Source organism: Salvia hispanica, chromosome 6 (genome assembly GCF_029641045.1).
Source record: "Salvia hispanica isolate PSC_SH4W2 chromosome 6, Shi_PSC_v1, whole genome shotgun sequence".
Lineage (NCBI taxonomy): Eukaryota > Viridiplantae > Streptophyta > Magnoliopsida > Lamiales > Lamiaceae > Salvia > Salvia hispanica.
The window spans coordinates 27,601,420-27,614,279 of record NC_142697.1 but is presented as its reverse complement, the minus strand read 5'-3'; the positions used below and the strand labels follow the sequence as shown (position 1 = coordinate 27,614,279).

General features: G+C 30.4%; 1 protein-coding gene across 1 annotated transcript; it reads right to left on the bottom strand.

Moving 5' to 3' along the window:
• Nucleotides 1-6,133: 6,133 nt before the first annotated feature.
• On the bottom strand, nucleotides 6,134-6,607 carry LOC148923458 (uncharacterized). Its single transcript, XM_089061502.1, has 2 exons — nucleotides 6,334-6,607; nucleotides 6,134-6,192 (listed from the first exon to the last, which is right to left on the bottom strand). The coding sequence occupies exons 1-2, from the start codon at nucleotides 6,605-6,607 to the stop codon at nucleotides 6,134-6,136; spliced, it is 333 nt and encodes a 110-aa protein (XP_088917628.1).
• Nucleotides 6,608-12,860: the final 6,253 nt, after the last annotated feature.

Below are 12,860 nucleotides of genomic sequence, written 5' to 3'. Positions count from 1 at the left end.
GTTGTAGGCGATGCCAGAGGAGGTGATAACGCAAGTTTGAACTATGCACTTCTCCTGCCTAGTAAATGGTTGCATCACAAACCCACATTTCTCGAGAAATGTGGTTGCCGACTTGACGAAGAAGAATCCCAGAAGCCCAGCTGAGATGTTGAGTGGAGGAACTATCCCAACAGGCAATTTCAACTTCATCATGATCAGAACCGCAAGAAAAAAGCTGATTATGAATGCTCGAAGCGTCAACTGCTTCTGCCACGATGATAGCTCCTTGCTCTCGTACAGCCTGTCTACCGATTCATCTGCACCTCTTGCTGCCGCAATATTTCTCTAACCGTCGTCCTCAATACCCGCTCCATAATGTTTTTTTATGTTCCTCTGGATAATAGAGAGAAAAAGGGTTTAGTGTGTGGGAGAAGGAGATGAGGCAATCGGAGAGCTGAACAAAAGCCATATATAGATATCTGAGACCCGCCTATATACATCTCACGTGTACTCCCTCCGTCCTAAGATATTAGACCCCTTTCTTTTGGGCACAAGAATTTATGAGATGTTGTTTAGTAGTGTAAATGGAGTTGGTAATAAAGTAAATTTTTATCATAAATAGAAATGGCTCAAGTATGTTGGAACAACCCAAAATGGTATATGAGTCTAATATCTTGGGATGGAGAGAATATATGTATTCTGTTCTAACTATTTACTAATTTTCATTTACATTTTATTACTACATTTCTACAATTTACCATGTGGCAGTAAAATTTATCAAAAAAATTACTTAATTAAACGTGTACGAAAATAATTTCCCTATAAAATGGTTTCCTTCCAAAAAACACGCAATCTAATTTAAATCCATAACGTCCTATTTTTTGTACACCTAAATATTTCACGCCATATTGGATTGAAGTTATGGTAAGCTTATGTTTTCATATAATTAAGTTACACACGAAAACAAATTATTTTTTGGAAGATACATTCCAGAAGATATTCTTAATCAGAGAGAAGTTAGTGTTTCACGTTATTTAATCTGTCTTAATTTCTTCTGTACTCTTTTCTACTATCTTTCATTTACGAACAAATGCAAAGTTCTGAGTAAAAAAACAGGTAGAAATTTCAATGGCAGTTACAAGTCCAATTATTCACCAACAATATTGTGGGCAAATAAAAGGTGGTAGTATCAATTAATGGTATGCAATTGTTGAAATTATCATTTAAATTTGCACGGCAAAAGTGGGAGACTTTGTAATTGGCACAAAGGAGGTATGGGGTTGACAGCGACATTATTAGGTTTATGGGGACGTGATTAAATGAAAATTCTAAATGTTGTATAAATTTAAAACTATGATCTTGACTATTGATATTTGTCAATAGATCACAAAAAAACATCAATAGGAAAATGTCAACAGAATTCAATGGTAGTCAGTGATTGATATTGTGTTGATACTGTGTTGACATTAAAATCTTGAAATTTTACACTGTGTTGATACTGTATTAAAACTGTGTTGAAGTTGTGTTGAGGAATTTTGAGTTTGTACAATATAAGTTTGCATTTTATCACTACCATGGGTTTATGAGTCTCAAATCATACACTAAAACTCATTTTTGGTATAGACAATTTCTCGAATCCAAATCCTTTTTTAGGTTTTCAGAATAACACTATAATTTGGTGTTACTGTAAAATTTTTGTGACACTAATACCCAAAAATGGTGTAAATTTTAAATATGATGTAAATAGTTGGAGTAAAGCTATTTTTAAAAGTGACATACACTCAAAAATGGATTTGAGCTTGCGAAACTCTGGTTAGAGATAGGCCCAAGAGAAAAAGAATTTGCATGGCAGTTTCCATTTATGGCAGATGTACTTCATCTTTTACACTGTGTATAACAACATCTCCCAGTATTAATGGAATTGACTCAAAAAGGAGGTCGAATTGCAAACCGGAAAACTATCTAAAATTATAATGTAACCCCCGACTTTTTTTCTCTTTAGTCATTCTCGAAAGGAGTTCGAATTGCAAACCGGAATTTTTTTTTCTTTGTTTCTTATACTCAATTAATGAAACATTTTTCGTTTATAATCGAGCTAGAGGAATTGATAATATTTTGAGCCTTGCTAAAGAACTGAAACTGGATTATATTTATTTTGGACATATTCCATAAATATGAAGTCCAACTAATCTAATTACATGTTGGACCTAAGCCTAAGGAATTATAATGTATCTTGTTTGAGCCCAAATAGACCATGCTTTCCTTGAGCCCAAAAGTTCAATGCCATAACTCTTCTACGCCTATTTTCAGTAAATCCTGAAATTTATTCTCAGATTCTTATGGTGGAACGAGGGAGTATTTAAGTTTAGATCTAGTAGAATTGAGATATAAATACATGTGATATGTTTTTATTTTCATATATTAATAGTTTCTCACCGGGCCTGGGCCAGGCCGGTCCAACACATTTGATAAACACATGTGATATGTATTTATATCTCAATTCCACTGAATCTAAAGTTAAATACTCAGGTAGGGATCCTCAGTTGTGTTAAAAAACACGGCAACCTCTGCTGTCCTCAAAACGCAACCTCAAACAGAATCAAACGCAGCTTCAAATTTTACTGAATACTTTTTATTTTTTATCATTTATTTTTGGTTGCTGAATGGAATGAAACATTTCTCCATATTTAACTATATTTCCCTTTTCTTTTCTGTCGTAAGTTTTAATATATTTTTTTGTGTTACTACTCATTAATTAGATAAGATTACAAGATGACTCTAATTGGAATCTTCAAATACATAAAAAAAATTTAGAAACAAAACGACAAATGTTTTAAAAAATAAATAAAATAGCAGTAAGAAATAAAATATAAAGTACTACTATTAAAATACACAGTGCAAAAAAAATAAAGTAGTAGTACAAAATTTTGGAGCAGCGTTCTGAAACAATTTTTATTCATTTAGTGCTAAAAAACTATCTATGATTACCAATTAAGTAAAATCATACTCCCTCCGTCCCACAAAGATTATTCCATTTTTCCATTTTCGTTCGTCCCATAAAGTTTGTTCCATTTCACTTTTTACTATTTTTGGTAGTGAACTCCATATTCTACTAACTATTCCCACTCACACTTTATTATAAAACTAATACTCCCTCCGTCCCAGATTAAGAATCACTTTTTGTCATAAAAGTCCGTCCCAATTTAAGAGTCACTTTTAGAATTTTCCATATTTGGTCATACAATTTTACCCCATTCTTTATCAAAATTACATAAAAATGTCATTATTTACATTAAAATAAATCAAAACAAAAATCAAAAGTCAAAAGGGACCCACCTTCAACCAACTCTACCATCTCACTTCATTTATTACACACTTTATCATCTCACTTCATTTATTACACACTCCACCATCTTACTTCATTATTACACAATTCAACTCTTTCTTAAAATCTGAGTCATAACAATAAGTGACTCCAAATGTGGGACGCAGGGAGTATATAAAAATAGGACTCACGTTCCACTAACTTTTTCAACTCACCGGGTTAAAGTGGGGCTATCTTTGTAGGACGGAGGGAGTAGTTAAATTGTAATCTTCTTTAAATTACGAGATATGATAAATTACGAGATATGATAAGTAAAAAATTTCATTAAAGCTTTCAATAATGTTATACTTATAAGTTTTAACAGACTAAAACAAATGATAAAAAAAATAAAAAGGAGTAAATTTTGGAAGCTTAAATAGTTATGTTACTATAAAACTTACGACGATAAAAATGGAGTAGTAAAATATGGAGCAGTGTTTCATTCCATTCAACTGCCGAAAACAAATGATAAAAAATTAAAAAGGAGTAAAATTTTGAAGCTGCGTTTTATTCTATTGAGGCTGCGTTTTGAGGACAGCAGGGGCAATCCCTTTCCGGTACCCCTTGCTCGCCCGTGACTCCCTCCGTCCCTAATAAATTGTCTTCATTTGATTAGACATGAGTTTTAAGAAATATACATAGTAATAGAAAATGAGTTAAAAAGTTAGTGGAATATGAATGTTAGTTTTATAATAGTTTGTGGAATATGAATGTTAGTTTTATAATAAAATATGCATAAAAATGAGTTAGTAGAATATGACAATATAGGGTCCACTATAAAAAATAATAAAAGAAAAGGTGACAAATTTTTGGAAGGAACAAAAATAAAAATATACTCCATAGTAACAAATTTTCAGGGACGGGGGGAGTAATAATTTGTTTAGTATTAATTTTGCTCATTAATTTTTTTCTTATTTAAAATTATTTTAACTAGCAGTTTTATTATAAACTAACATAAAAATCAATAGTCATTATTTAAAAGAATAATTAGAGCTTAATGTTTCGATCAGGAGTTAATATTTCCAATTCTAATTTGTTTTGACTAAAAATTATCAAATTTGTAAGACCTTTTTTTAAAAAATTTAGGAATAATTGTTAAAATCACTACTTTTAATTATTAGCTAATTCCATAATTTTAAAACTCAAATATGACATTCAATTATCTGGTTGATATTGAAACTAATATGGTGAACTAAAAAATATGATATGATAAAAAAATCACATCATTTTATAAATCAACATATATTAATTAACACTCTAATTTCTTCTGATTTCTTTATTTTTTTTTATTCTTTACATTGAAATAAAAGAATATACACTTTTTCTTTGAATCAAGCCTATATCGAATGTCGCATTATTTTGTAAACGTAATTTTTCTGCCATAAACAAATTCTAACACACTACTCAAATAGAGATTTTGTTTTGACAAAATTAGAAATTTCCATTATAAAATGGTTATTTTAATTTGACCATTAATTATTATGAAATCTATGTAGTTTTTTGTTTACATAAAAGAATAGACACTTTTTCTTTGAATCATATAAGAACATCCTCATTCGTGCTCTTAAATAAGAGTATGGAGGTGGGCCGGGGCCCATTTTTACTCCCTGTCCTTAGCAAGAGCACAACACCCACATACATGTTTTTCCACAAGGACAAGCTCAAGTATCCCACCATTCTATTATTCAATTTAAATACTTCAATTACTAAAAACATTTTTACAATATAAAAATACATTAAAATATAAAAAATACATAATTAAATCTTAAAAAATAAAAATTACATAATTAAATCTTAAAAAATAAAAATTACATAATTAAAATCCTAAAAAATAAAAATACATAATTAAAATCCTAGAAAATAAAAAAATACATAATTAAAATCCTATAAATTAAAAATTACATAACTAAAGACTAAAAAAGATGAGAGAATAGATGAGAGAATAGAAGAGAATTGTGTAGTGTGTTTGAAATTTTTTATATTGAAGTGGGGGTATTTATAGATGAAAATGTGAATTTTGGGGGAAAAAAATTGAAAAATAAATTAAAAGTGTGTAGAAAACGGATATAATTTATTGAGAAGTGGAAAAATATTTTTTTTATTTAAAAACAAATTTTTTATTAATTTCAAATTTAAAAAAAAAAAAAATTGCCAACGGCTATGTCGTTGGCCAATCGCAGCCCGCCTCGTAAGTCTGCTCAGCGGCACGGACGTGCTTTTATTTAAGAGCACCGTCCTACCACTGGCACGGACGGACAACGTGCAGCGGTGTCCTTGCCAGCGGCACAGACGGCGTCCGTCAGCAAGGACGACCGCTGCGGATGTTCTAATCAAGCCTATATCGAATGTCGCATTATTTTGTAAACGTAATATTTCTGCCATAAACAAATTCTAACACACAACTCAAATAGAGATTTTGTTTTGACAAAATTAGAAATTTCCATTATAAAATGGTTATTTTAATTTGACCGTTAATTATTATGAAATCTATGTAGTTTTCCGTTTACATAAAATCATTTAATTATGAGTAATTTTTCACAGATTGCGCTTTATTTCGTGTCCTTAAATATTTCTTCCTTCTCATAATACGAAATTGTCAAGTAATTTTTTCTATTAGGACTAAAGGTTGGTAATAATCTTTTCCATTCAACAAAAACATTGTAAAAATTCGCAACTACATCAAGTAAAGATCATCAATTGATTCAAAAATTTCAAAATAAAATCACAATTGTATGCTTATTATTCATTTCTCCATCTCTGTCTCGGTCACCGGCACGGCAGCACCATTGCTTATGTTTTGCATTGAACCTTAGAGCAGTCATCCAAGCAACTCTCCAACTTTTTTGAATCTACATATTAAATGTTACCAAACAAATCATTACACATAATTAAACACACATGTCACAAATTCACTAAATAATTTTTCAAATATAAATTACAAATTTTGCTAGAGAAAAAAAATTTAAAGAGTGTGGATGAATAAAACAAACCTTTGGCAATATTGGCACACTTATAAAGGGAGCAACCGAGGTTGCAATAGGCCGACGATGAGGCCGAGGCAGTTGTGACAGCAGGCACACAGCCTCGGGCGCAACCGTTGTAACACCGGTCGTAATTTGGTGAGCCGTGGCATCGGGAGACGCAGTTGCTGATGCACTGACCTATGGCAATTAGTTCTTGCTCTGCCACACAAGATAAACACAACATTGACATCAACACAATTGCCAAACCTATCTTCACTAATTGAGTGTTTTTCCTCTCCATTTCTGATGATTGTGTGTTTATGTCTCACTTGTTCGTGCTATATGATCAGTTTCTATATATATATACTATAGTTGGTGAAATGGATGAGAGTGATTTTGGTTTCCTTGCTGTCTCATAATTTTGGAGTAATTGCTAATTAATTGATTACTAATAATGGCACATACAAACTTTTATTGATTGATTTCGTATCACATTCATGGAAGTATTTCATTCGTCCACAATAAATAGACCAATTTGTAAATGGCACGGATTTTTGATACGGAATTGATAAAGTAAGAGATGAGGAAAATATAATGTAAATAGTGTTAGTGGATTATGGGGTCCTTATTAGTAATTTAAAGCTTTGCCTAATTAGAACTAGCCTATATAATTTGATGGATGTCGTAAAATGGTAAAATTAGTCTTTTTTTTAAAGAATGAAGTAATAAACTTATAAACATGACAAAAAAATGTGTTTTGCCTATTTCTATTTGTGTTACAATAATTAATTACTCAATATTCTCTTTCTTATCAAACGGAAATCAGAGTTTTTAATTAAAGAAAATTGTGGTAAACACGGATGAATAAAATTGAGTGAGTGAAGATCGTCCAACACTTTCGGAGTAAAAAACAATTACTATAATTTTTCTCTATAAATTGTAACAAAAACTTTATATAAACCCCGTCACATAGAAAAAAACAATAGAGAGAAAAGTTAGATAGTAGTCCAAAAGTAAAGATAGAGAGGAAGGAAACTAGAATGTGTTCGAAAATTTATGTTGGGCTAATATTGATAATGATTCTTCTAGCAAGAGTTGAGGCAAAATCTTGTGAATCGAAATGTAAATTTAGGAGTTGTTCTCCATGTGTGGTTGAATGCTTGAAGAAATGTCATATACCAAAAATCTTAGAGATTGGCAAATTCTAAGTGCACAAAATTTGCATCACGTAATATTGTAAATATGTAATTGATTTTTTTGCATATATGATTTTATTTATTTATTGTATGATAATTTTGATTTATTATTTGACGGATGGTTCGAAGTTTTAAGAGTGTTTGGATAAATGTTCAACAGACTGTGGAGATGTGAACAAGGCTTAGTTGTTGTTAATACTTTAATCTAAGATATGATGTTACTTCAGTTTTTTTCAAATAATATTTAGTATTTTGGAGATTAATGTTTCGAGTAAAGTGAATATGAAGAATACATGGAATTCTCATTGGCCAATGGAATTTATATAGAAAAACAGGTGAATTTAGTTGTTATAATATACAAGAATTGAAGACCAAGAAATTTATTAGAACTGAATTTCATGAAGTAATTCATGAAGGTTAAATTGCTTATTTTTTACTCCCTCCATACTATTTCATTTTGACACATAAATTTGAAATGAGTAATTACTGTTATTAAATCAACATTTTAAACGTGTAATAGAGGAACGCTTAATTAATTTTATAAAATTCTAATTACAATCATGAATATTAAGCTTTATTAATCATTTTTTAAGTAAGAGCAGTTTGATAAAAAAATCACGCCCTATTTCATTGATAGCCCGATAAATTATACTTGTAAAATTATAGGATGATAAATTGCCAGCGATTAGACAAATAAAAAAATTAATCAAGTTATGTCTTGTAAATGGAAGGAAATTAAACATGATAATTATTCATTCACTTAATTAATTTTAATATTTTAATATAAAGTTAGTTAATGCATCACAAAGTCAATGATGAGTTGAAGACTAATTAAGGTTAGGAATAATTGTTTCCATCCAATAGTAACAACATGGTGAAATTTAACAACTATCAAATAAATTAAGATCATCAATTGATTCAAAGATCTCATAATAAATCTCCATCTCCCTCTATGTTTAGGCCTTGCACTGAACATTAGAGCAGTCATCTAACCAACTCTCCAACTTTTTTGCATCTACAAATTAAATGTTACCAAAATTAGTCATGACACCTAATTTAAGCACACATGTCACAAAATAATAAAATAAACTTTACACTAAAATAAATAAAATTAGTTGATGAACAAAACAAACCATAGGCAACATTGGCACACTTATGAAGGGAGCAACCGCGGTTGCAATAGAACGAATACGAGGAGGTGTGATCAGTTGCGAAAGCAGGCACACAACGTCGGGTGCATTTGTCATAACACCGGATGTAATTTGGTGAGCCATGGCACTGCGAGACGCAGTTGCTGATGCACTGACCTTTGGCAACCAATTCTTGCTCTGCCACACAAAATATACACAACATTGACATCATCACAATTCCCAAACCTACCTCCACTAATGAGTGTTTTTTCTCTCCATTTATGTTGATTGTGTGTTTATGTCTCACTTGTTCGATATATATAGTTGGTGAAAATGGATGAGACTGATTTTGGTTTATTGTCTCACAATTTTGGAGTAATTTGCTGATTTATTACTAATAATGGTAGATATAAATATTTGATATCACAAATGGAGGTTATGATATGCTAATTGATTGCCTAGTAATGAATATTGTACGAATTTTAACTAGTAAATGAAATTGCAGTTGGAGACTTGGAGTGAGTAGTGAATTATACGATTAGAATTATATACCGCGGATTCTTGTCAAGAAAAGGTTATTTCAGGGATGCCGGCGGTTCACAAACCCCAAAACCGGGTGTTACGGTTTAAGAAAATCGGATTTGTAACCAACCCAAAAAGTAAATTTAATGTGCAAATTCTAAGTGAACAAAATTTGCATCAGGCAATATTGTAAATATGTAATTGACTTTTTTACATATATGATTTTATTTATTTATTTATTGTATGGTAATATTGATTTATTATTTGACAGATGGTTCGAAGTTTGAAGAGTGTTTGGATTAATGTTCTACGGACTGTGGTGATATGAACAAGGCTTAATTGTTGTTATTACTTTAATTTGAGATATGTTGTTATTTCAGTTTATCTCAAATAATATTATCAAGTATTCTGAAGATTAATGTTTCGATTAGAGTGAATATGAATTTTAAATGGAACTAGTATCACACCCGTGCGTTGCACGATCCATTTTATTTTTTCTCGAGTTAATATTCATATTGTTGATTAATAAAAAAATATGAAAAACAATATAGTTATACGAACTTTAAAAATAAAAATAAAATAAATTTAAATATTAACAAAAATTTTGGTGAGTTTTTTTACTATATTAAATTAAACACCAACGGAGTAATAAATAATACATTTATTTTAATTAATTATTAAATATTAATAAATTGCAAAATTAGAGTAGTATATATAAAGGTAATTTATTTAATTATGGAGAATAAAAAACGGCAAAAACTTTAGAAAGAACATTCAAACAACATAATTGACATTATTAATATTATGGAAGACAGAAAATTCAAAATATAATCATATATGGACATATTAAATTGTTCATTCATCAATCCCATAAATTAAGAATGGATTGATACCCACTAATCTCATTAATTGTCAATCAGTCAACATTTCACCCATTTAATCCATCTTATTTTGAAAAAATAAAATCTCAAATTTCAAAACTATATAGAATCTCAAATTTTACATCTCATCTATTTCTCAAAACTCTCTCTCCATTGCCAATCCAACCTGCCGGCAATAGGTAAAGCTCGTTGCCACCAGCCCTTACTCACGGCTTCTACCTCTGCACCACCACCACTGCCATTTCATTCTTCATATTTGTTTCCCCACCGTAGGTCGGACGGTAGACCATCGGTCCTTTCTTCAGGAGATCATTATCGGGGTTTTTTCTCGATTACTCGTTTCTGCATGTTTGAGACTCTTGCTTGATTCTGCATGTCCTACCCCTCACTTGAGGAGATCACATTCTCTGAGTGAACCATGGCGATGGCGTTGAGCATCCAACAATTTTTTTTGTTATGTAAATAGGCTAACCTCACTCCTAATGATTTTGAGTTAAGTTTTTGGACTTGTATTTATAGAGTCGTGCATTCAACATTAGCCATTATTTATAACATCAATGGTCATTAATATGGTCATTATGTTGTACTGTAAAGTCAAAATGAAATTTATTTTTTAGGATTATGAATTTGTAACTGTTATTTAAACGACTAATTTATATATTTGTATATGACAAAATGACATATATTGCTGCGATTGTTGGCGGTTACAAATAATGTGGCTAAGGATTAATGACATATTGCTTATTAATCCACATTATTTTATTTTACTGTTTTTTTGAAGTATGACAAATGACATATTGTTGCTATATTTTGCTAGTTTTTGAAATCACTGTCCTCTTAAATGTTTGAAACTTTGAATCGTATAGGACCTATTAAATCTAAATGACAGTTGCTAAACTTCCATGCACATTTATTATAATTATTTTGTAGAATGCAGTTGAAAATTTGTAGCTGCTTTTAGGACTCGTAAGTCGTAACCCCATTCTATAAATTGATATCCATGGCTGAATTATCAATGCACAATTATAATTAATTTTTATGACCTTTCATGCTCTACATTGATTATGACATGTTTTATAAATTTGCAAATTTATCTCATAATTTATAAATATTTTAAAATAAGGCCAAAATTCGCCTTTTATATATGTATAGATTGTCATTGGTCAATGGTATTTATATAGAAAAACAGGTGAATTTAGTTGTTATAAAATATATTACAAAAATTGAAGACCATGAAATAGGGGTGCATTAAAATGATAACACCTCATAAAATAACATCATACCCCCAATCAAGTGTAAAAATCTCGGCCAGCAATATACAACACTGTATACAACAATTTTTTTTTCGGCCAGCAATATCCAACATGCTATACAATAATAGATTGTTGTGTAGCGTTTATAATATTGCTGGATATGTGGTGTTACGGTGTCACTTTAAGAGATGTTGACATTTTAACACAAACCCCACGAAATATATTAGAAATGAAATTTCATAAGGTTAAATGAATTTGGATTGTTGTAGCCATCTATTAGAAAAGGCCCCTTCGAAATTAAAGTTTCTAAAATTAAATCACGTGGAATGGCCAAGTAACTGGGCTGGGCCAGAGAATAACATGACCATTGGGCCCAATTTTTATAGACCTTAGCCCAATAAAACCAAGTTTCAACTAACTATAGATAAAAAAGAACATAACTTAAAATATCAAAAGTATTTTTACCCATATAAAATGGATATGTGCACAGATGAAAAAAATGGGTGAGTGAGGGACGTCTCAACAACTTTTGGAGTAAAAAACATTTATAATTTCTCTATAAATTGACATGCAAAACTTCATATAAACCCCACCACATAGAAAAAGAAATAGAGAGAAAATTTAGATACATAGTATTTGTAAAAATTAAGACAAAAGCTGGGAATATTTATTTCCATCCAAAAGAAACATTGTAAAAATTAACATTTACAAGATCATCAATTGATTCAAAGATCTCAAAATAGTCTCAATTTGATGCTTATTATTGATCTCTCCGTACGTCTCCCAGTGCTTAGAGCTTTCATCTAAGCAACTCCAATGTTACCAAATTTGTCAATAAAAATAATTAAAAACACATGTCACAAATTAAAAATAATAATATCTCAAATGACAATCTTTACACGAAAATAAATTAAAACTGTGGATGAATAAAACAAATCATTGAGCTTAAGTCTTAACTACAAGTTAGCTTGCTCTTTGTCAAAATCAAATATTTATACAAAAAGAATTATAAACCTTAACAATTTTCACAATCATAAAGACCATATACACACAGCCTGAATGCAATTTACTTGATTATAAAATTTCATCCTGAAAAATAAATTTTTCATATTTAATGGAACGGAGGAGTAGCGTATCGTAATAATTTATATAGTTTAGTCATGATCGTAATACTTTACGTTAGTATTATTTAAGTACTCTCAGGCTGACATACAACTAATTAGTACTAGTACTAGTTTATCGTTATTAATTTATCAAGTAATATAGTATTTCATTTTATTTTTATTTATTCTCATTTTCAATTGTTTGAGATAAAATTCATTTGATAATATGTAGTAAGTACATCGTTGTTAGGAGTACAAATCAATAAATCTCTGGTGGTGGAGCATCCGGCTCCGGCAGCAACAGCGACCGCGACTTCAACAGCGTCGGCGGTGGACAAACGTCTCTGCATTTTATCAAGCAAAGTTGCCTGACAAATCTATTGATGCAATCTTGGAGACAATCTTCACACTTATATGCATTTGCATCAGAAATAATCAGGAATGCCATAATTGCAAGCACACCTCCAAG